We start from the raw sequence: 25,484 nt of genomic DNA, 5'->3' as shown, positions 1-25,484 counted from the left end.
TCATTTGGACTTGTCACTGTTACCAAATTTTCCTATTTGACAGCTGGGATTTTTCCGCAATTATCAGGCGTTTGATAGACTAAAAACATAATCAATTAAGCAAGACCGCAATCCAGTGTGATTATGAGCCCTAAATACAAGTTCCAGGAGGATTACCAACAGTATGTGCAAAGTGTGTGTAATTAAAAACGATTAAACTCTACATTTTACAAATATTTAATTACTGATACATAAAATATAAGCAGAATTCTATTATTGTTGCACTAAAGGACACAGTACACAGCACTTAACGCCAGCAGCAGTCCTATGGACTACATTTCCCGTGCACCCCTGTCGTCCCGCCCACATACCTCTGGCGTGCGCTCACGCTGCGCTGTGGGGATCCTGCTCAGCGCGAGTTGCCCCAACAGAAGCAGCGAGGCTCACGGTACAAAAGTTTCTCCACAGGAATGGGCAAGTTTGAGAAGAACGCTTTTCTTTTACACCTCACCCCCGCGATCCCCACAACAACAACGGATTGGATATAAGGGTCGACTGCGCCCCGACAGACAGCTCCAGATCTGGACTTTATTTCGTCTTCGTGTTTCTTTTTCTGGGGGTGATAACTTGGATAACTTGGATTCATCTGAAGATAAAAGCAAAACAAGTTGGGAGGTGTTCGTTTGGGGGGGAAAATGCGTTCCTCTACGCTGCCTCGCACTTTTGCAAAGTTCGCTGTGATTTTCCTGCTATTGTTGAGAGTGGAGAGCGGATCTGGTACTAACGCCAGGACGTGTCCGTCTCCCTGCGCTTGTCTCAGGGAGCTCGTGGACTGCGGTCGGCTGAAAAGGGGACAAACACTACCAGCCGTGATCCCGGAGTGGACAGTTGAACTGTGAGTCTACTGGATCAGCTTTTGATTTGAATCGCTGTGAATAAGGGTTTAAACGCAATTTCATTGTTCTTGACAATGACAATAAATAAATAAATAAATACTAAATACTAAAGCTCTGCGCACCTCTTGGGGAACAAGTTTAGTTTTCTTGAGATGAGATGGGATGATCCGCATTCCTGTCGCACTGAAAAGGGAGCGGGTTGTAAAGTAGAAAAAGTAGAAGAAGACTGACTTAATTTGCTTTGATTTTATTGTTATTTGCTATAGATCCAGTCAGGAGTCCAGAAAAAGTTGCGCGTAATGGTGACCTTAGTCATGAATCCGCTTGTGTGAGTTATATTCACTGATCCTTTTTAGCAACGTGCCATTTATGTGAGGGAAGCGTTAAACACACCATACATACACCAAACCCCCCTTTCTACATAACCTGCAGTTAATTGTGAACAAATCCGCCGAGCGACTGCAGGTACTGGGCGTTTAGTCAGGCTCTCCCATGGGCGATCGCATCATAGAAGCAGCTGCAGAAGCTGCCAGTAAGCAGTTATTAATGAGCATAAGTGCTGTTAATAAAGAAGAATATTGCGTTTCGATTTGAAAGACGAGCATCTACACGTTTATCCGCACTGTTTGGGTGTTTTCCCTGTCCAGATTTTTAGTGTCACAAACCCCCGCGGGCCTCCCCACAGCCATATAAGCGTAAACCAGATGCAGTCTGGTTGCAGCACTGAAGTCTTTCCTCGACTCAGACCTCCATTACTCTGTCCACAGGCTGCTTTTGGTTGAGCTTGGCCTGCGGCCTTTTTTGAAGCTGGGACACCATATCCAGCTGTAACAGCGTGATCCTAGATGTGTTCTACTTAGATAATTATTCTTAGTGACTTATTTTTTTTTACATCCTGGCTTTAAGGTGGAGTGCTTGGTTTTTATTGCCCCGTGTTACAGCGCTTGATTTCGGTGCTTGGTTGTAGTTCTTGCCCTGCTGCTGCTGAGTGAGTTTTCTCTCTCCCTAAAATGTGCTGCTCTGGAAACTTGAAGTTGCCAGAGAAAACAGACCCAGCCTGAGCCTCATAACCGAGGCCCAGTCTTCCCAAAAAAACAAAAAAGTTCCATATGGGGGGAAAAATTCTTTTCACTCTGGCATGCTAATTTACGAGTGGCTCTCCAGCACATTTTAAACCCCTTAGACCGCCCGACCCTTTGTTTTCCAGCACCCCATTATTTCTGCTGAATTAGCAACACAAGAGCCAGCGATGGTACTGATTAAGGGGGAGCGTGTAGGATTAGTCTCAGAAAGAGGAGGGGGGCATGGAGAAAGTATGGAGAAGTAGGATTAAGCCTCACATATATGAGGGGACGTTGAGAGAAAAGGCAAAAGATTAGTCCAATTTTTAAACTGAGAACATATTTATTAAATGGAAAGTGCGCCATTTGATTTTTAGTTCCTTTTAAAAAAAAGTCTCAGTTGCATAATGTTAAACATATATAGTCAAGTCAAGGTAACTTTATTGTACCTCGACAAATACATGATTTTTAGGGAGACCCAATATCACAGATGGATAGATATACTGATAGTGACAGGGTTTCTACATTAAAATGTCTACTTTGCATTTTATGTTTTAAAAATAGTTTTTATGTGAGTGAATCTCAGACACCACATTTAAGATATAGATATATCTGTCATGTGGCAGTATCAGTCGACTGGTCTCTGAAATGTAGTAATGACTTGATAGTACGTCATAAATGTGAATTTTCTAGCACATTAGCCAAATTTTAAAATTAGCCTAATTTTAACTAGATACTTGTTTAGTACTTGAATAAAGTATTGAAGTGCTAAACAATGCAATGTTGTGGTAACTTACTTTTACTTTGGGCTGCTTCCTCATACACAAACTTTGTTAGAACATGCAACGCTGAAAAAGAGGTGAAAAAATTAGTAGTACAGTACCTGATGAGTTTAACTAGCTAAAACTAGTGAACCCCAGCTGCTAGCCAGTTAAACTATTAGTTTTTCTATGACATTTGAAATGTGACAAATAGTGTATATTTGATTAAACATTTATTGGATAACTTTACTGAGACATTCATTTGACCAGGTAGAAACCATAAGAACATTTTCTTAAAAGTCACGTTCCATTATAGCTGATGCTAAATCTGTTTGCTACTTAGCTAATTCCTTAGTGTGGTGTCTAAAATCTGAAAACCAGTAGTTGCTACATGCCTTCCAAAATCCTATTTTTTGTGGTTGGTATTTTAAAGCTGAGAATAATTTAAGTTTAACTGTAGTTTGTGATGTGACAGTCAGATTTCAGAATCAGAAACTTGTGGCTAACTTGTGGTGTTTATGCATCGTTAGAGAAACAGTTGTCATATTTAATTTGAAATCTTGTTATTTCCCCTTTTATTGTAAAATGTTAATGACTGCTCTTGTAGTGTGTAGAGTAGCTCATTCATTTTCTTTAGTGAGTGATAAGTACATTTTCACCAGCCCAGCAGATATAGTTGTGCAGCCTGCACGCAGCACTGCCTGTTATCTTGCTCCTCTCAGAGCCTGCTTTGTGAGGGATATGAAAGTGTCATGGCTACTCACGGTTTATCTCAGGAGTATGATAGGGCACCTTTCCCTTATGGCCCCCAGCGCTGGAGCTGTAACAACAACAACAACAACACACAGCTGCATGCTTGGAGGAAAAAAATGGGGGGAGGGGGTGAAGGAGGTTAGTTAGAGTAAAACTCTGGTTGAGTGGCTTGAGAAACTTTCCACCAAAGAACAAAAACAGGCCCCAGAAAATTCAACAGGGGTGTTTCAGGCGTATGAAAGGCGTCCCTCTCACTTTTCCCGGCATTGAGAATACATTAGCAGTTGTTAGGTTCTCCCCCTCCTTCCAGAGCTGCTTGATGGATTCCAGATGAGGGAGGTAAGGGGGGCGAAGAGGAGGAGGGGAGGTGTAAAAAAAAAGAAAAAAGTGTCTGGCACCACAGCGTCGATCGTGCGCAGCAGCATCAATAACTCCAGTGCTTTATGGCGCACGAGGCTCTGCTTGCCAGATTTCTTGAGCTGGTTTTCAGGCTCCTTTTCAAAAAAACAGGCAGCAAAAACAAGAGTCTCACCCCGAGTGAGCTGCAGCCAAAGCTGCTTCAGACGAGTCCAAGACCAGGCTCGTTTTGAGCCAGGCCTCCATCCAAATGGGGCTCAGACAAAACCAAGACATAGACCAGATCAAATTGAGCAATATTCAAGACTAAAACAAACATACTCATACTCATACTTCTAAATAGAGTATTATATTCAGGAGTTTCCAAAATTGTCAAAACTTTAGAGGAGTTGTGATTGCTAGGGGTTTTTGAGGTCAACTACACAACTAAATAACACTGAAAGTACATGTTCAATACATGTTAGATTTGATTTTCAGGATTTGTAAATATCGAAGTCAGAAAAAAGGGATTTACGAGTCCAGACACCAACAAAGACGTCCGGACAGAGACTCAGTTACTAACAAACCTCTGCCGACTCCACTCGTCCCTTTTACTCTCCCCCCCCCCCCCACCACACCACACACACGCACACACACAATAAGTTATCAGGTTGTAGGTTTTTGGCTTTCTCTGCTGACGTCTGGTTTTGAAGGAAGCTGTTTTGGCATCAGCTTTTTCTGCTGTGTTTCAAAGGAGAGACCAAATGTCAGAAGCAGCCTTTTAACTTGTGAAGCATTCAGAGGGGAAAAAGTTGTATTGGAACTTTTTTTTCTCTTGCTTCGAGATGTTGTCCAATATTGGGCACTTCTCTAAAACACCTCAAACAATCTTAATGTTGCTGCTATTTGACTGTATTTCAAAGGGATATACCTGTGGTTTGAAACCAAAGTCACGCCCACCCTTAAAAACAACTGGAACTAAAATTCAAACCAGTCGAGGGACTTTGTTTAAAATTTGCGACTTTATTTGCGACTCTAAGCATTCTGTTACGTCGTGGAGCTTTAACCTCGTAGTTACATTACAGTGAGTTTTTCTTTGATCCGCTTTCACTGTTCACAGTTTTAAGGCACAATAACACACCAAATTTGTATGTAATTATGTTTGCTGCGCAGACCCAAATGTAAGACTGTAGCAGCTGAAAACTACAGTGCGTGGGGTATACTTTTCCCTTAATTTTTCCTTCTTTTTTTTCCCGCAGGGACCTGAGCCACAACAAATTGCAGGTGCTCGACAGCACTTTGTTTTCCAAACTACAACATTTAAAAGAAATGTGAGTATGCCTCGTGTTTCGCAGCACATTTCAGAGCAAACTCGGGCTTTTCCAAAACAGTGTGTCTCTAACTCTTCTTTCACCGTGTCTTTTTTGATGATATATTCAGAAAGCTGAACCACAATGGACTGGAGGAGATACCAGATCTGGGCCCTTACGCCTCAAACATCACAGTTCTTATTCTGTAAGTAAACCTTTCCTTTAAATCGAAAGCTTCTCTGGATTCTCACCTCAGCGTGGTGTGGAGGGTAATTCTCCGCCGGGGCTGTCATGGCTGGTTAAACTAGCGAGCGGGGAAGTGGTTCCTCCCCCTCCTCCTCCTCTCTAGAGAGCAACCCATTTGACTGAGCTGGTTCCCAGACGGGGCAGTCAGAGAGATGGCAGTCAGCCCCAGACGGGTCACGTGTTTCGAGACAAATGCCATCAACAGAAATGGGGAAAAAAAAAATTTTTGGTGGCTTTCACTGCTTGTTGGTGTATTTTTAAACTGAAGGCAGTGACGTGAGACTGGGAAGAAAGAAAATCTGTCATGTGAAAAAAAAATTTTTTTTTGGTGTGATCCCAAGTGGATGGGTCACGTCCAGTCCTTTAAAGAGAGTTGGAAGAAAATGCTTCAAGTTTTAACATTGTCTTGTTGTATCTGTATCAGTTTTTCTAACTTTTGTTGAGAACGATCACTTCGCGTGCTTGAGTGATGCTGAGTATGCAGAAGGCGATTTGACTTGTCGTAGTCGGTCCCTGTCAGATTTTAACCAGTATTGTTGTGCAATACGTGCTCTCGGGGCAACGCCAGATATTAGTGTGTGAAACTGCAACAATTTTATTTGCTTTCTGTGGCACGTCTCTCAAAACCAGCCAAAGTGAAGTTACTGTGGAGGAATGTGCCTCCACTCTGAGCTAGATGAGGCCTTCTCCTCATCAAGCCCCAACACGAAACCCCGCGGTCGCCACAGGGCGTGCAGTCTTCAGTCAGTCAATTGACAATTTGTTTACAGATTTCACTCAGGAGCGTCACCTCCAGCTATAAGTTTCTTAGCACAGAAACATGAGTAGGGTAGACTTTTTTTTAAAATCCAAAAACCCTTCATACTTTAGAGCAGGGATGTCAAACTCATTTTACATTACAGCCCAGTTTGAGCCTTAGTGGGCCGGATCACTGAAACTCTGTTTTCTGTCAGTGTAAAGAAGTTTAACTACACATTTAATCGCTAACACATTTTAGGTAAACAAGTGCGACTGCAACAGTACATCTTAGTTTTTATTCATGATTTAAAAATGCTGCTATGGTAAATGAAAAAGTTCTGTAACCTACTGCAGAGACTGTCCTGTAACTATAAAACAGAAAGTTTTTGTTCATTCAGAGAAAATGTCTGATATATTTATTTATACTGTGAATCCATTGTTTGTTTGTTTTAAAAACCCTTTCTAAGCACTTAGTGAATGTGAATTGTTTGTCTATTACATAATTACTTTGGTCTAGTGTGAATGGCCAAGGGGGAGGTGTTTATCAGTAGGAAACTGATGTTAAATTTTGTTAACATAAGTTAAAATTCATTCTCTCCTTCGTATTGTTCAAAGCCATGCAGTGGGCCAGATTGGAGCCTCTGCTGGGATGATTCTGCAAATGGTTTTGCAAATGTTTGAGCCATTTTTGAAATAAAACATACCATTTAATGCTGACAATTAGTGAAAAACAGGATGCGCGAGAAGCTGTAGCTAATATTAGCTAATACACATTTCTGCTAGTCTTAACCATGAACTGTATAACAGATGGAACTAGCTTCCAGGTTTGAGAGGTGGAGCCAGTGTTGAAGTACCTTTAAACTGTATTCTATTTAATTGCCACTAGGGGGCGACTTCTGGGGTTACAAAAGGACATAAGGTTTAAAAGAAAACAGCTCTTGTTTTCCTTCTTGCAAACATTCTCCTGATGAGTTTATGGGTTCAGTCACTAGTTTTAGGTCATGCTAAATAAAAATTGAAGTTTATTTTTGTACATTTTGGTAATTCTAAGAGTCAGAAAGGAGAAATATCAAAGTTATGCTCATTGGCTAACAACTTATCAATCACAACACGTTAGCAAGTAAATGTGAGGTGAGCTCTCTTTTGTCTCGGTCGTATTCAACTCAATGAGATGGCAACGCCCACGCAGGGCTACGTCCATCTTTGAGCAGTCTTTCATTTAAACAAACTATTCTAGTTAATAGCTACAGTTTGTCATGCTAATTTTCTGGAAGTGGATAGTGCCGTGGAGCTTCATGAATCCTATTTTGCTGACATACAATTTTTTTTAACCAAAAAGCTCACAATATGCAGTTCAAGGTCTGTTTTAATTTGAGAAACATAAAAGAATGTTCTGTGAAACATTGCCTGTGCTATATAATTAAGTAAATACTGGCTATTTTGCCTTAAAAAAGATCACATTGCAAAACTGTGGTTATCAGCGGGTTTGCCAGCATTCAAAAACTCCCGTATTTGTCAAACCCAAAACACACCGCATTGTAACTCTGTTATTGTTGTCAAGCACAATTCATCTGAAATATGCAAAAACCAGAGTGAAGAAAACGAGCTCACGCAGAAGAAAACGAAGTGAACACTTGCTCTCTCACTAGCCATCCTCCTCCTTCAGATGAAATGGCACAGTGTGTGATTTTTCCCTCCAGTGAAATATTTTTCCAGAATTTCTCTCCCTCCTTTAGTTTCTCCAAGCTGGGATGGTTGTAAAGAGGGGGGGGAAAGACCTCGGGGTATCGAATACCACTTATTCAAACAGCCAGTCAGACATAGCGGCAGCTCTCGTCGACTTCTTTGACCCCGTTGCTCTGAGTAAAAACAAACGGCAATAACCCTGCAGCTGGTAGTAATTGAGTCGTGATCAGTTTAATTAATTGAACAATTTCCCAGGAATTTATGGAGGGGGTGAACCCCACCACCACTAAATCCCTTTGCTTGTGTTCAAGGAGGGTTCAACAAATGACCAGAGATTCCAGGTTGGATTAGGTGTATAAGGAGGTGAACCTCTGTGTTCCTCAGGAAATGGGAACCTTGTTGAAATGAAGAGATCCAAAGCAAAATTGGCACAGATAAAGTAATTGTTTGTTGAATTTTTCATGTGATTCAGCTGCTAATGAAAATGTTTGTTGGTTTGCTTTTGATAAATCAGGGTTTTGTTGAATCTGTTCTTTAAAAATCCCGGCGGTATTCCTTTACAAGGTGTTTAGTTGTTTTTGCCTGAGTATGGGTTAAGCTAAACATGATTTGATGCTAATTGAGTTGTTGGTTGTACTCCAGATAAAAGACTATGGCAGCTTTGTTATGTGAGGAAGACGGCTGTGAGGTTAGTGTGAGTTGTGTTAGCTGGTTTCAAATATACACTATTTGTGTTAGATTTAGAAAAGTGTGTCACTGTAGCGTTTCTTTAAACTCAAAGTTAAAAATGTCTGCCTCAGTGCTTCAACCAGATGGTTTGATGGACAGTTAAACTTGAGAAACTGCAATTAAATGAGGGATTAAAAGTTTGTTTCTTGTTGTCGTTGTCTTTTTCGCTCTTACCCATGCTCACTTCCAGCTCCATACTTTGGTTGTTGGGGTCTGCTTAAGTAGAATTGTATGATTAATAGTTGAGAGGAATCCGTATACCAGCCCTCGTTCGTCTTTCTGATACAAGCAGTTTTTGCTCCTCTACCCTAGGCCCTGTCCATGCATACTCGGGCATTTTATTAAATGTTACTTTTTCTGTGTTTTGGCCTTTCAGCCACATTTAAAAATTAAAAATTGAGCTCCTTCTAGGGTTCCTTCTGTTTCTACGTTTGTATGTAGACAAAGAAATCAGAGTTTCTCTTATATCTTAAAAGGAGTGTGCCTGTATCTCTTTTACTAATGTAATACTGTGTGCCGTGTTAGTCTTTGTAAGCTTTTAATTGGCAAACATGTGTATATGTTTAAGGATATATGGCCACCAGTTGCTTTGGCATGTTCTTGACAGTCTCATCTTTTTCGTGTGGACAACGATGTTTTTCAAAATGAACTTGTTTGAAACAAATACCTGTGAATGTGTAGCCGGAGAAAGGCCACTCTGTTTTTTAAGCCAACTTTCTTCTGATTGGCTGCCCCTCATCACCAGAAAATATATATTTACAGATTGTGGGCAGAACTCCTGTGTGTAGGTCAGAGGTTGACCATATTAGGGTTATACACTCTTACTGATGTCACACAGAGCCAAGAGCAGAAAAAAGTGTCAGAAACAGAGTTCTTAGAGCAGTCTGAAACCGGAGGTTTTAGCTGAAATTGTTACTATTTGACTATGTTCACTATTGGTATTCAGCATTCTAACATTATGTATTTGATAGAATTTAAGAAATACAACAATGTGTTTTAGTACTTTGTGCAGTGCAGAAACATACAGCCTTAAAGACATCCTTGTTCTACACAAGCGTCCTTCAGTTCACGTTAACACAGTGTGTTCTTCTCACTGACTGACGTGTTAAGATGATCTGCCATTTAAGTGAGATATGCAGATATGTGCGGAGCTTAATATGGCGTCTCAACAGTGAAGCACAGCGCTGGTTTTCATTACAGGCGCCACTGCAGAGAGGGAGAGAGTCATCAGATGGCTTCTGCAAACTCTGTTCTTTTTCCAATAGGAAATACCACACACACACACACACACACACACACACACACACACACACACACACACACACACACACACACACACACACACACACACCACAGGCAAGATACATTTAGAAAAAAAAGCAACTTTCCATTTAAAGAACTTCCCCCTCCAAAAGTATTATTTGCCAGTCACTGCAGCGAGCTTTGCTGAACAGTAACAATAAGAAGCCTCGACGAGGATCTCAGGTTTTTGCAGTGAGTAAATGTGGTCAGCTCGATGGCGGCTGAGGCCAGAAATACTATCGAGCTATGCAACAAGTGCTGACAGGTATAAGCTTGTGTGAAACCTTTGTCTTATTGGTGTAATAGGCCTGTGAGTATAAAAAGGCTTTACCTGATTATATTGCACATTGCAAGCATTTGAGAAGGTTTGAAAAAAAGACCATTACATGCGATTAAATCGTTTTGTAGCCACGAAAGCTGCGCAACAACAACGTTACCCATCCATCCATCCATTCGCTTCCGCTTATCCTTTTCAGGGTCGCGGGGGTGCTGGAGCCTATCCCAGCTGTCATGGGGCGTTACCATAGTTTAATAATTATTGCAGATTTCCTCAGTATTCAGCATCCATTGGGCTGTTATTGACACATGCTTGGCCTTCCACGGACTTCCAGAAGCTGCAGCAAAGCCCTGCAATCACACTAGTAATGACTCCATAATCACATTAGATTGAATGAACAAGTTTGGAGTGAGTGGATTTAAAGTGTACAGAGCGCTGTTTGTTTGTGTGTGGCAAGGACTCTTTGAGTGGCAGTGCAGATGTTGAGACTGAAAGCACGGTCTCGACGTACAGTCCCGCAATTGTCTGGGCATGCAGTCGCACAGAGAGTCACACAGAGAGTTCACGGTTGGGTTAATGTTTAAAGATGAACAGCGGAAGATATTTTCTACTGCGAAATAACGGATAGGATTGTGCAATAATTACATGGGAGACAGCGATGATACCATCTAGCAGTCAAATCGAAGGCTAAGCTCTTTCCCCGGGAGCGAGGAGCAGGCACCGAGCCCCTCCACCTGTCCCCTGTTTGAGCTCTCTCTCTGAGCAAAACTGGAAAGACTGGTTCTGTCTCACCAGGCAGCCCTCCTTCTCTCAGCGACCAGTCAGGGGAACATGAAAACTGAGATACAGGTGGTGTGCGGCACTTTTGTTTGGGACCCGAGGGCTGTGATGCACGGAAGGCTCGCTGCAAATCTCCAAACAAAAGTTGCTGACAGTGAGCCAATGTGTTTTACTTCGGTAATGATGTAGTTCGTGCACACTGCAACACATGTTTAGGTTTGACAATTCAGTTCAGTTGAATTTTAATTATATAGCACCAAGTCATGACAACAGTCACATCTATGCACTTTATTTTGTAAGGTAAAGACCCCACAATAATACAGAGGAAACCCTAACAATCAGACGACTGCTTTTGAGAAAGGACTTGGCGACAGTGGGAAGGGAAAACCCCCTTTTAACAGGAAGAAACCTTCAGCAAACCCAGGCTCAGGGAGGGGCGGCAATCTGCCGTGACTGGTTTGGGATGAGAGGAAGAAGACCGGACAAATTCGAAAAAAGTGGAACAAGAAAAGAAAGTGAAGGCACGCTCGCCATTCTGTGTGACAGTTTAATGGAGCAATGTTTTCATGTGTTTCATGAACATATGAGTCTCCGGCTACGTCTACGCTAATCTGGATAAATTTGAAAATGGTGTTTTCATTTAAAAACGCTCCGCGTCCACACTATTTTCAATCGTTTCCGAACACTTCTTCATCCACGCTGAAACGACCAGAAATGCTTACGTTCCTTCACTGTACTCGACCTGTGTCATTTCCATCTGCTGCTTATTTACTTTCCAGCTCTTTGAAACATCGTGGTAAAATGTTGAGGAAAAGCACTGAGTTTTTTAAATGGGTTACAAAGTTGCAAAAGCGAGTGAGAATTAAAGAATTTGAAGAAAAGCTCTCTGGAGCAGGTACAACAGCTGTGTGAAGGACCATAAAGCTCTCCAGAGAGTGATCCGTACAGCAGAACGCTGCTGCAGGATTGCTCTCCCCCCGCTTCAGGACACCTACACCAGGAGATGCCGGACTAGAGCAGCGCAGATACTGAAGGACCCGTCCCGTCCAGGCAACAAACTGTTCCAACTTCTGCAATCTGGTAGAAGGTTCCGCATCTTCCAGGCAAGGACAGAGAGACTCAAGAGGAGCTTCTATCCCCAAGCCACCCGGGCCCTAAACACACACACCCGCCCTCTCACATCATCTATAATTGACTGAGACAGGACTCTTCCAGACACTAAACCAAGGCACAATGTACATTTCAAATCCTTTAATTTTAAATATGTTTATATTGTCTATCCTGTAAAATAGTCAGATGTCTATTCATATTAATGTACAGAATTCACCTGCTTGCTGCTACTACTGCACATTCACCCAGTGTATATACTATATGTGTATATATATATATATATATATATGTTCTTCCTCTACACCCCCCCCCCCCAATTTTTGCACATGTCGAGGAGCGTGTCAGGCTACATTTCACTGTGTGTTATACTTGTATAACTATGCATGTGACAAATAAAGAACCTTGAACCTTGAACCTTAATCTTTTTTATGGCTGTCAAAATTGAGAGCAAACAAAACAACTGCTTTACGATGCCGTCCGCCATCTTGGTTGAATTGGTCACATGACTGCATCACATGACTAAAATGTGTCAAGGTTTTCGAAAAGCCCCCATTTTTGCAGTCTACACTGTGACAGCATTTTCAAATGTATCCACTTTGGAGTGCTTTTTCAAAAAGCTCAGTTTTCCTTGACCAAAAACGCCGTCTCAGTGAGGACAAAAGGCCAACACGGAGAGAAAAAGATGCGCTTTCAAACGAAAATGTATTAGTGTGGACGTAGCCTCCATGCCCGCCAAACTCCTCCATCTCTCCCGACTCTTTGCTTCCATCATATCACCCCGTGAATGAGAAGTTTACAAAAAGGTGTTGCAGTTCCCACCCAGTTCTATGAATCTGCAGCACACCACAGTTTCATAGCAATGTGATGCAGGTTCAGCTAATTTGCATTGGTTAAACATTAATGGCACCGCATCTCATATTAAACCTAAATTATAAAACTGTCCTTGCTTCTTTTCTTTTTTTTTTTGGCTGCTGGAAAGAGGCTTCAGGAAAACCTCTCTCTTGGTCAGCAAGGTGTAGCTGGAGGAGGGACTGTAAGTAATGAAAACTAGGCCTGTAGTCTGCTGCTTTGGAGGGAAACCCCCCCCTCCATTCCACTTGCTCTCTCCCTCTCTGGTGCAGAGTCTCATGCACAAAGAGGGCACTGTAGAGGCTCTGTTTATAACTAAGCAGTCCCTGCACTGCAATTTAGGAGGCGTGCAGCTCAGGAAATTGCTGGCCTCTGCTGAGGCATGCTTTCACTGAGGGAATGGTATTCATCAGCCAAGTAATTGGCAGGTTACTTTTTTAAATACCTTGTTGGTAATTACCTTATAAACAAAATAACACATCAGTAAAGTGAAAGCTTGTTTGGTGTGAAGAGCAGCAACATTAATCATATTGAATAATTTGTTGGCTTTTTTTATGAAATGCGCGTGCAACCTCAGCAGAAAAAAAAGATGACATAACTTCATGTTGGGTGGTAAGTTTAAGCTTTAAGAGCGCGAGAATTTGTCATTTTTTAATTCCGCAGCCGAATTTTGGGAACGCGAGTGCTTGTGTATCTGGAAATGTGAAACCGATGCGCACCGCTAGCCAAATACATGATGTTTTTGTCATTTATTGGAGCAATGGTGTCTGTATTTTCAGAGCAAACAACAAGATCACTGCGATCTCCGAGGCTCAGCTCCGGCCCTTTCTTGCCCTGGAAACCCTCGACCTCAGTAACAACAATGTTGTGGAAATAAAGTCCGGCTCCTTCCCTGCTCTGCCTCTCAAGAACTTGTGAGTGTTATGATTTTCTTTATCTTAAGAAAAACATGCAGATCAGAGCACAAGCATGGCGCTGTCATGAAACTCATTCATTCAGAGCCAAAGAAAGGTGGTGTTTCCAGCTGTAGTCATTTATATTTGGCAGCATATTTCTGTTCTGGGACCCCACAGCAGTCAGTCGGCACATAACACAATACATTTGATCACAACAGAGATGACAGTTATTAGTCAGAGATGGCATGAAAATGGGCGGAGGTGGATTGCAAAGCAGCTTGCAGATGCACACTAAATGTAGGCAGGTTTAATCACTCCATCTAGTTCAACAGTAGATATTGCAGTTTTTCTGCAGTACATTTTTATTTAAAGCAGATTTTACAAGCATATCTTCCTGTTTCAGGTTCCTCAACAACAATCGGTTATCCTCTCTGGAGCCTGGCTGCTTTACCAATCTGTCGAGCACGCTGCAGGTTCTCCGGCTCAACCGCAACCGCCTCTCCAACATAGGACCCAAGATCTTCACTCTGCCTCACCTACAGCATCTGTAAGCAAAAAAATGACAAAGGCTTGCTAGACAGTTTGACCATCCATCCATCTGTAGGACTTACGGCTCTGGGTCATCGGGGTAATAGTCTAAACAGAAAAGCCCAGATGTCCCCCATCCCAGCCACCATCGAGGTGTTCCCAAATTTTGTTGCCCCATAATTCCACATTTTCCTCTGGCTTCTAAGGGCTGTTTATCCATCTAGATTATTTTGGTATTGGTTTCCCAATTTTGGACATCGCCTGTCACTTGCCATGTTGGGCTCATGTGGAAAATCCACAGGCAGTCTCTTTATACTAAATTCCACCTGAAGGAAGCTCGCCCACTCTATTGCCATATTCCACGACCTGACTTGTTGCACAGGTTGCTATCGTGGTACCACGTTGGAATTCACTGAGCTCCTGGGAGCGACCCATTCTTTCACGAATGTTTGTAGAAGCAGTCTCCATGCCTGAGAGATTGATTTCATCCACTTGTGGCCATGGACGTGATTACCTTTAGCAGTATAGTGTATCCACCTGTGGTGAGAGATGCATGCTGGTGACACCTCGACAATAGAGCTGTCCTCCTCGACTGAGTTGTAGTGTGAGCGCGGGGCATGCTTGTACTGCTTTTCACTGTGAAAATAGTTTGAGTCCTGTTTCCACTTTAAACTTTCTGCGTGCGTTTCAGAGAACTGAGCAGAAACCGGATTCGCAGGGTGGATGGGCTGACGTTCCAACACCTCCCAAGTCTTCGCTCCTTGAAGATACAGAGAAACAGCCTCAACCGCCTGATGGACGGATGTTTCTGGGGTCTCAGTAATATGGAAGTCCTGTAAGCATTTTTTGTGATATGTTTTATTCCTGAAAGGTAATGTTGTTTGCAGAATAAAGTCTCACTGTGTGTGTGCACGTGTGTGTGTGCAGGCAGCTGGACTACAACAACCTGACAGAGGTTAGCAAAGGCTGGCTGTACGGCCTGCTGTCTCTGCAGCAGCTCCACCTCAGCCACAACACCATCAGCAAGATCAAATCTGACGCCTGGGAGCCCTGCCCGAAACTCAGTGAGCTGTGAGTCCACCTTTTTTTTCTCTTTCCCTGCCGTCCCTCTGGATATTTCCCCCCACTTTCTATTCACACTCTGAACTCCCAACACTTCTCCGTGTTGCCCTCTCCTCCTCTCTGGCACTCCCGCCTGCCCTTCCTCACACTCCAGTTCCTCCCGTCGCCAATACACCCCGAACCCGACACACACACACACACACACACACACACACACACACACACACATAGACAAAGCAGTGTCTCTTGTGCTCTGCCAGTCAGTGCCAACATTAAAGCACTGCCAAAATATTACACACCCTTTGCCTCCTTTCTGCTCTGCTGTCACTTGAGCCAAAACATTGGCCTCTGGAAGTCCCGTTAGTTGTTTGTTTTTTTTGGAAATTCCATTATTAGTTGCATTTTCGTTTCTTTGAAATACCCACAAAATTGATTTCTCAAGCCATCAACGCACGTTCCTGCGAGCGGATTGAATTTCCTTTGTTGTGGTTGTTGTTTTAGTGTTCGCCATGTCTGGAGCTTTTTTTCACGGATAGCTTGTTTTTTTCTTTTCTTCCTTCTTCCTCCCTCTCTTTCCCCACTTTTTTTCGCTCTTATCACACAAGCCTGAGAGTAAACAAGTCGCCTGTGGGTTGTGAACGTGTTCAGCTATCTTGATTTGTTCTCATCAGAGTTTACTTTGAGGGAAAAAAAAGTATATTCGGAGTGATTCACAAATTCTTTTTTGATGCAAAATTTGATCTCTGCAGACTGATTGGAGATAAGGTTGGTCTGGAAATATAAAGAGTAAAAAAATGGCAGTTCTGTTTTGTTTGTTTTTTTAAAATATGAAACATGAAGCATCACAACAGCCGAGCCAGTTTGTAATCAGCGCTTTGCAGAAATGTATTTATTATTACCTTCTTGTTTTTCCCATAGCAACCTGTCCTCCAATCACCTGTCCAGGCTGGACGAATCGGGATTCGCAAATCTCGGCGTGCTTGACAGGCTTGACGTTGGAAACAACCGCGTGAGCTTTATCGCTGATGGAGCTTTCCGTGGTCTCTCCAACCTGCAGATGCTGTAAGTTGTATTCACTGTTGACTAAGTAGTGCCTTACTCTCTTAACAAGAGTAATTTCTTACACAGCTTGTTGACTTATATTTTGCTTTTACATGGCCCGAGATGATAGACAGTACAAGCTGCCCTCCATGAGACGACCACACCATGGTGATAGCCGGGGTTACAATAAGACTGTCAGTCTTCTTTCCTGATGAGCTTATGAGTATTAAGTCATTTCGGGCCATACTGAATAAACAACTAGGTCTTTTTGGTTTTGGAAGCCAAGGTGCAGATGGTAAAAACGCTAATCTGGATACTTTAAAACAGGACTGCATGAACCAATGGATGGTGTCACGGCATCTACGTGCATCTCTTATACTGTCTATACCTGAGATGAATTGTTACATGTTTGCAAGTTAAAATTATAAACCTGCTGCTCCGTGCCCACACATAAATCCTTATATAAAATAAGAACATGCACATGATCTTTTATTTAAGTTTAAAAGACAAATCAAATTTTGGCTGGGATCAGCAGCCATATTATGTTACCATAAAATGCATTTTATGCCTACTATGCTTTGCAAGAGCAAGCAAAGTGTCAGTTTTGTGTTAGCAGCAGTGGATAGTCTTTCGTGGCCTAATCACGGTTTGCACTTTATTGTCTTGCCCTCTTGCACTACAAACAAAAATTAATGTAATGTAAGTAAATGTAATGTGATTACTGCTTGACATCTAGCACTGATTACTGTAAGTAGTTTCTAGATCATCGTGTAGAACGTTATTCACACTGTTGTTCTGAATGTTTCATTTCTCTACCTTTCTAAAAACAGCAGTACCACTAATCATGTTTCGTTTAAATTGCTCGAACACTTAGAAAATCCTTACCTACCCAGTCTTAACCCAAAGTTCATTGGCATACATATCGAGGCAAAATAGATTTCAAACTTTTCTTTTTAGGTTCTCCGTGCTAGGGAAAAAGAACACAGCTTGTATAAAAGAAAGAAAGAAAAAAAAACCTTCAGAGAGCCACAAACCCAACCTCAACACCCCCCTCCTCCCCACACACATACACACCATACACCCATCGTCCCCTGTTCCCACAGAGAGGCTCCCTAACATTTTTCCCAGTTAGGTCTTTTTAACTAGAACCAAATGTCTTCCTTAGGTCATCGTAGGGCAGGTGTGCACCTAGTTAGATGTAGATTGCTTCAGGCCTTCAAACCAAATGCCCCCTACACACACACACACACACACACACACACACACACACGCACACGCACACATACATACTTCCTCAGTTTGTATCAGCCCTAGCAGGCGTGTCGAGGAGAAAAAGAACTGTTTGAAAGCAGGAAAGCCGCTCGGGGATCAAAGCAGGCAATTTCTCAGGGAAATGCTTTGCTTTTACTGATGTTCATACCCTAAAACTGTGTATTTAGTTGTTTTGCGTGTATTTTTCTTTCTGTGGATAGCAGGATAAATGTAACCATATTTTTTCCAGGAATTTTTAGTTTTGGTAGCAGAAAATGTTTCATCAACATCAACAGTTGGTTACAGTCTCTCGATTTCAAAGAGACATTTTTTTTTCTGTGTAATGTTTCTTTTTTTTCAACCTCGTGTTTTATTTCTATTCCCACGGGAGTAATTCTGAAGTTCAAAGTTCTAACTCAAACATTGAGTGGAAACTTAATGTTCTCACTGAAGTAGTTCGCATGTAGAGACTAGACTTGCTAGCTACTTGAGTTGTTTCCACAAAGCCAACGTAATATAACGCTGAAAATGGCTGAAATATGTAAACTCACAAGGACATAGCAAAATAAGCAATTAATGTCAGGCGAGCTTAACCAGTAAATATAGAAGGATATGTTGGTTTTGGTCCATTTTAGAATAAACAAAGTGTCTTTGTGTATGTTAAGATTTTGGTAAACTCCTTTGGGGATGATCACGTACAGATTTAAATTGCACGTGGAATATATCATCCCCTCGAATGAAATGCAGCACAGCTTATATTGCCGAGCTTCCTTGTAAAACTTTTTTCCACTATGCAACACAGAAATGCCAAAGCAGACTTTTAAAAAGTGCCACCACGGCCAAGATGCAACTTCCTGTTTGGGCACGGGGCCACTTTGTAATTTTAACATCTCGAGCATTTTCCCTCCATCACGCGAAATGTAAAGCCGCATAAAGTTTTATTAACATCACAAGCGCAGTTGTTTTCTGGGTGTGGATTTTTTTTCTTCCTTTTTTTTAAAGTGCTTTTTATGTTTGCTTCTCCTGAAAGGGATCTCCAAAATAATGAAATCTCCTGGACTATCGAAGACATGAATGGACCTTTCTCTGCTTTGGACAAGCTGAAAAAACTGTGAGTGTGGGATCATTTTGCCATAATCCTAGTGGAACACAAACAATGTAAGGTCACCGAGTCAAAAGTGAGGTTGGAAATTGATAAGACTTTTGTTGTTTTCCCAGATTTCTGCAGAGGAACCAGATCCGCTCGGTGACCAAGAAGTCTTTCTCAGGCCTGGACGCGCTGCAGCACCTGTGAGTCGGCCTCGTGTTTCACTGATTGTTTCCAAAAGTCCGAGCTGTAAACTAACCAGGGTGAATCACACTAAGACAGAGAGGCTGTTTGTTTCTTCTCCCATTCCTCCGCTTTGATGTGGAATCAAGAAGAAAACTCTGCCATTAGTATCTTTACATGTGTGCCAGACTATATCGATCACTGAGGCAAGTGGAGATAAGTCTGTGTGTGTAAATGTGTGTGTGTTGGGGATGGTGGTGCAACAGCTGCATTTGATTCTAATTAGAGTTTTTTCCCAGCCGTTGCCAAAGCTCAAAAGCAGCCCAGCGTTGGGCCTCTCTTGATTAATGCAGCAAACTGCTGCACAGAGTTTTATTGTTCTGGAGCCCAGACTTTTTCTTCACTCGATTGAAGTTTTTGTAGCCTTCGCTCCACACGGCTGATGTCGGCAGAAAAAGCTGCCATCTTTGTGTGGGGATCTTAGCGGCCCTAATTTTCTTCTCTCTTTCCGCTCCGCAGAGATTTGAGTAATAACGCCATCATGTCCATCCAAGCGAACGCCTTCTCCCAGATGAAGAACCTGCAGGAGCTGTAAGTGTCTACGGGCAGCTTCAGTTAGTGTTTCCAATGTTGATGTGGGACAGAACACCAGGTGAAACTCATTATGGTCTGCTGGGAAAAGTCTGCAGCAAACAGTGCTTACTCCAGTGTTAATAACGGGTTCACGGTTTTCTTTGTGTCCTTCATTATAGGATAGCTTTCGCTGAAAAACCCAAGCAAAGCAATCTTTAAATTTATTCAAATTCAGTGCAAGTCTTGACAAATTACATACACAGTACACCGGATTAATGTTTCCTAAAGAAAACAGGTGCATTGTAGTTAGATTTTAGGTGATATTTTAGTATGTCTGTTCGTCTATATCTACATTAAATATCCAGTATAAATACCAAACAATATATGAATCTTATTTTTTTCCTAAACGTATTCACTTCTCCTAAGAAAAACACTCTACATTTACCTGATTCATATACACAAACCGATGGTCTTGTACTGATAAAAATCTCCCTCTGTAGATTCCACTGTGGTCTTTATTTGACACACGGCTTTACCTTCATCGGCTGTGTGAGGAAACGCAGACTACCAGCCATTCTAAATATTACTGCAAAGTGAATTAAACGCTTCTGGTATCTTCTCCCCCCGGCAGGCGTCTAAACACCTCCAGCCTCCTGTGCGACTGCCAGCTGAAGTGGCTACCCATCTGGGTGGCAGAACAAACCTTCCTGTACTGCGTCAATGCCAGCTGCGCCCACCCGCAAATGCTGCAGGGCAGGAGCGTGTTCGCCGTCCGCCAGGAGGAGTTTGTGTGTGGTGAGTGATGCTTCCACTTGGTGCGAGACCTTGACACAAATGTCCCATAATGTCTGAGAAACAGCCATTTATCCACGACAGGTTTTCCACTCACAGACTGGCCCAGATTGTTGGGTATTTTCCTCCTTGACTTCTGGGTTTCGAGAAGGAATATGATAGAAGTTTACTACGTTTTTCCTCCAGGGCCCCATCTGCACTTAGTTACAAATAAAATCCTAAGATTTACGCTCGTGTCTTGGCTCTTTAAAATAATGATAAGGACTAACAAAACATAACATCATATCAGAGCTGATCTGCAAGGTGTCGTTTAACCTGACAATTAAAAAGTTATCTGAAAGACTTTCTTGATTAAGAGATATAGGAGGTCCTCAAACCTTCTGCAACTGAGGATATAATGTCAGTTATTAAAATCCAAAATCTTAAAAAATGGGAAATTGGAATGAGCTAAGAAAATATAAACACGTTATATATTTATATATGTACTTGCAGCTCAAAAATTCCTTTTTCTTATTCACACAGAGGATTTTCCAAAGCCTCAGATCACTGTGCAGCCGGAAACCCAATCGGCCCTCAAAGGCGCCAATGTGACGTTTGTGTGCTCTGCGGCCAGCTCAAGCGACTCGCCGATGACCTTCGCCTGGAAAAAAGACAATGAGGTCCTTAATGATGCGGAGATCCACAACCAGGCCCACCTACGGGTGCAGGGGGGAGCAGGAGGTGAGACGGAGGTGACGGAGTATACGACCACATTGCAGCTCCGAAACGTCGAGTTCTCCAGCGAGGGGAGGTATCAGTGTGTGATCTCCAACCATTTTGGATCTTCGTATTCTACCAAGGCCAGACTCACCGTCCACAGTGAGTTTGGAGTGGGATGTGTCATTTTATGGGCACGCACCTTTAAAGATCCTAAACAGTCTAATCAGAATGTATTTTGGTCTTTTTCCAGTGCTCCCTTCCTTCACGAAGACACCGATGGACTTGAGTATCCGCGCCGGGGCAACGGCTAGGCTGGAGTGTGCTGCTGTTGGCCACCCTTCCCCCCAGATCGCCTGGCAGAAAGATGGAGGCACCGACTTTCCTGCCGCCCGTGAACGCCGGATGCATGTCATGCCTGAGGATGATGTCTTTTTCATAGTGGATGTCAAGACTGAAGACATTGGCGTTTATAGCTGCACAGCTCAAAACACAGCTGGAGCCATTTCTGCAAATGCTACACTCACAGTTCTAGGTGAGAGAAAGGCACCAATTTCAGGTCCAAAGTCTTATATGTAGATGTTGTTGGCCCATTTAAACTATTCTTGTGCTTGTCTTACAGAAACACCGTCATTTCTCCGTCCACTCATGGATCGCACCGTGGCCAAAGGCGAGACCGCCGTCCTTCAGTGCATTGCTGGCGGTAGTCCTCCCCCAAAGCTGAACTGGACCAAAGATGACAGTCCATTAGTGGTTACAGAGCGCCACTTCTTCGCAGCTGCCAACCAACTCCTTATCATTGTTGACGCCGCAGAGGCAGATGCAGGAAAGTATACTTGTGAGATGTCCAACACTCTGGGCACAGAGAGGGGCAACGTTCGACTGACGGTTGTGCCGAATCCCAACTGCGACTCTGGAGCACAGGGCGTCGTTGGGGTGGGTATTGGAGCTGGGGCAGGATCTGACGATGATGGGTGGACCACAGTAGGCATCGTCATCATAGCGGTGGTGTGTTGTGTGGTTGGTACTTCCCTGGTTTGGGTAGTCATCATCTACCACACCCGTCGAAGGAATGAAGACTGCAGTGTCACCAACACAGGTCAGTTCATGGGGCTTATTTAATTATCATTCAGTACCTGATTTCTTTTTCCTTGCATATTTAATATATAATAATGAAAGCAAAACTTAATCAAGTGTTCTTATGCTTTAGATGAGACCAACCTGCCTGCCGACATCCCCAGCTACCTGTCCTCTCAGGGCACATTAGCAGACCGACAGGATGGTTATATACCGTCTGAGAGCGGTAGCAGCCATCAGTACATGACGTCTTCTATTAGTGGTTTCTATCTGCAGCCCAAAGAAATGATCGGTAAAAAGCTGCCTTTTCTTCTTTGTTTCCAAAGGGAAAGCTGTAGAAACAGTAGGGTTTTTTAGTCGAGCCCATTCATTTGTCCTGACAGGTCTTTGTCATTTGGATACAGGAAGTGAAGTGGACATGGAAGTGGCCATTGATCCTCTGCTTTGCCATTACCAAGGTCCAATTGGCTCACTGCTTCAGAGAGATAACATGTACTTGACTGACCCAACTGAAGTCTTCACAGGTCTGCAAAATAGTCTGGCAACATTACTGTTGTTCAGCTATAAAAATCTATTCAAGTGTATGTGACGTACTTTAAAAATCTCAGACTCTTTATAAAGATTCTGACTGTTTTTCAAACCCTTCAGGTTGTTCCACTGACCAAAGGTCAGCTTGTATGGACTCCTACAACGGCAGCCTGACAAACTCTAAAAGGAGGGACTACTTCCTGACCGAGCATTTTGACCTCTGCTCGTCCACTGTCCTGACCCAGCTTCCCAATGCTAGTTTGCATCATGCTTCCTCCTACCATCAGAGCGACCATCGTTCATCAGTGGAGGAGGGGGATACGGTTGATTATGGGAGACCTAATGAATGTCTCTCCCCCTGCAACACCTTCATGGGTAGGTCTTAAATTCATGTTTCCCAAACCGTTCTTACTTCAGAATTTCCTGTGCTCCGGCCTGACTTCTTGTTGCACGTTTTCACTCAGGAACATTTGGGAAAGCTCCCAATTGGAGGCCTCAGGACCTTCATCCAGGATTCACCCCACTGTCAGTAACACAGAATGGCATAACTCTGCACGAGAATCCTTATACTGCTCCGGATGCAGAGTCAGACCACAAGGAGTTCAACGACTCTTCATCAGAGCAGAGCAACAGTGTGTATGAACAGCCATTTGACAACACGCGGACTGATTCCACCTCACAGTGTCTATCGAGCACTTAGCTGAGTGACTGAGCTCCAGTGAGCTAGTGTTTTTCATGAAGAGAACCCAAAAAAAGAACATTTCTACCTCACTGAATGTACACTTTTGCAATAAAAGGACTCCTCATGTGGACAACGAGTGAATGTAAAGGACAATTTAATGTTCCTGCAGAAAGAAAAAGAAACATATTACCAGCTGTTGTTGAGGATACAGATTCTGTTAAATATTAAAGATCAATATATACATTTTTTTATCAAAGTTTATTATATTTTGTAAATTGTATATAAAAAAGATTTCATTATTTTTGCTTACATTTTGAGTACTTTGCAGCTCTGCCTATTCACTTATTCCAGCTTTGAATGAAGCATTGTTTTGCACATACATTATGTAAACAATAAAAATACCTAAATGTGTGCTGCTAAATTCATTGAAGGCTTCACGATGTTACTCGCTTCATCTTGCAAGAGATGGAGGTGTGGCCGTGTGGCATATGTCGGGGGGTGGGAGGTTAATGCTGGCTTTTATACCCAGTCTGGTTTTTTTTTAGAACCACAAACCACCAAGGACAGTCTAGGTCTGTCATCAGTGAGCCCCCCCACACAGAGAGGATATTTAACTGTTAAGTATCAAGGTCTGACTCCAGAAACAGCTTGGGAACAACTGGGTATTACTGTTTATTGACTTTCATAGTACCGTAATCATACAAATTCATGTTTCAGTGCCATATTGGGATATTCACCAGCCACTTTATTAGGTACACCTGTTCAGCTGCTCATTAATACAAATATCTGGCCAAACAATCACACAGCAGCAACTCAGTCCATTAAGGCATGTAGACAAGATGCCCTGCTGAAGTTGAGCATCAGAATGGGGAGCAAAGGTGATTAAAATGCGACTCAAAATCACTTGAGTATTTCAGAAATTGCTGGCCTGCTGGGATTTTCCCCACACGTCTCTTGGGTTTACGAAAAATAGTCAGAAAAGGAGAAAATATCCTGTGGCTCAGGGGGTTGGGAAGCGCACCTGTAACTGGAAGGTTGCCGGTTCGATCCCCGGGCTCTCTGTCCTGGTTGTTGTGTCCTTGGGCAAGACACTTTACCCTACTGGTGATGGCCAGAGGGGCCGATGGCGCAATATGGCAGCTTCGCTTCTGTCAGTCTGCCCCAGGGCAGCTGTGGCTACAACTGTAGCTTGTAGTGAATGAATAGTGGAATTGTAAAGCGCCTTGGGTGCCTTGAAAAGCGCTCTATAAATGCAATCCATTATTATTATTTTTGATGTAAGAGGAGAATGGCCAGGCTGCTTCGAGTTGGGAAGAAGGCAACAGTAACTCAAATAACCTCGTTACAACCAACATATGCAGAGAATTATCTCTGAATGTACAATAGCTCAGATTTGAAGTAGACGGACTACAGCAACAGAAGACCACAACGCCAGTCCTGTCAGCTCAGAACAGGGAACAGGTTACAGTTCACACGGGCTCACAAAGATGAAGAGAAGAATGGAAAAGTCTTGATATCTGCTGCCACATTCAGATGGTAGGGTCAGAATTTATTGTAAACAACATGAAAGCATGAATCCATCCTGGCTCATATCAGCTATTCAGGCTGGTGGTGATGTAATAGTAGGGGGATATTTTCTTGGCACGCTTTGAGCCCCTTTGTACCAACTCAGCACCATTTAACCCTTTAAATCAGGGGTGGGCAACTCCAGGCCTCAAGGGCCGGTGTCCTGCAGGTTTTAGATCTATGATCCAACACAGCTGATTTAAATGGCTAAATTACCTCCTCAACATGTCTCGAAACTCTCCAGAGGCCTGGTGATGAACTAATCATTTGATTCAGGTGTGTTGACCCAAATCTGAGGCCATGGTTCTCAGCCAGAAAAGGGTGGAGTGCCCACTCCGGGTCGGGGATGAGTTCCTGCCCCAAGTGGAGGAGTTCAAGTATCTCGGGGTCTTGTTCGCGAGTGATGGGAGAAGGGAGCCGGAGATCAACAGATGGATTGGTGATGCGGACGCTGCACCGGTCCGTCGTGGTGAGGAGGGAGCTGAGTGTAAAAGCGAAGCTCTCAATTTACCGGTCGATCTACGTCCCTACCCTCACCTATGGCCATGAGCTGTGGGTAGTGACCGAAAGAACGAGATCGCGGATACAAGCGGCGGAAATGGGCTTCCTCCGAAGGGTGGCTGGCCTCTCCATTAGAGATAAGGTAAGAAGTTCAGCCATCCGGGAGGGGCTCAGAGTAGAGCCGCTGCTCCTCCACATCGAAAGGAGC

The 25,484-nt window shown here is 43.0% G+C and overlaps 1 protein-coding gene across 1 annotated transcript; it reads left to right on the top strand.

Annotated features, from left to right (window-relative positions):
• The first annotated feature begins 393 nt into the window (after positions 1-393).
• On the top strand, positions 394-23,620 carry lrig3 (leucine-rich repeats and immunoglobulin-like domains 3). Its single transcript, XM_014407321.3, has 19 exons — positions 394-874; positions 5,046-5,117; positions 5,227-5,301; positions 13,593-13,727; positions 14,113-14,256; positions 14,929-15,072; positions 15,165-15,308; positions 16,218-16,361; positions 18,622-18,702; positions 18,810-18,881; positions 19,381-19,452; positions 20,066-20,229; positions 20,749-21,084; positions 21,176-21,457; positions 21,545-22,021; positions 22,133-22,291; positions 22,404-22,523; positions 22,648-22,902; positions 22,992-23,620. The coding sequence occupies exons 1-19, from the start codon at positions 675-677 to the stop codon at positions 23,225-23,227; spliced, it is 3,312 nt and encodes a 1,103-aa protein (XP_014262807.1). The 5' UTR covers positions 394-674; the 3' UTR covers positions 23,228-23,620.
• The last annotated feature ends 1,864 nt before the right edge of the window (positions 23,621-25,484 follow it).

This window comes from Maylandia zebra, linkage group LG17 (assembly GCF_041146795.1).
Source record: "Maylandia zebra isolate NMK-2024a linkage group LG17, Mzebra_GT3a, whole genome shotgun sequence".
Taxonomy (NCBI): Eukaryota; Metazoa; Chordata; class Actinopteri; order Cichliformes; family Cichlidae; genus Maylandia; species Maylandia zebra.
This window is presented reverse-complemented; position numbering and strand designations above follow the sequence as displayed.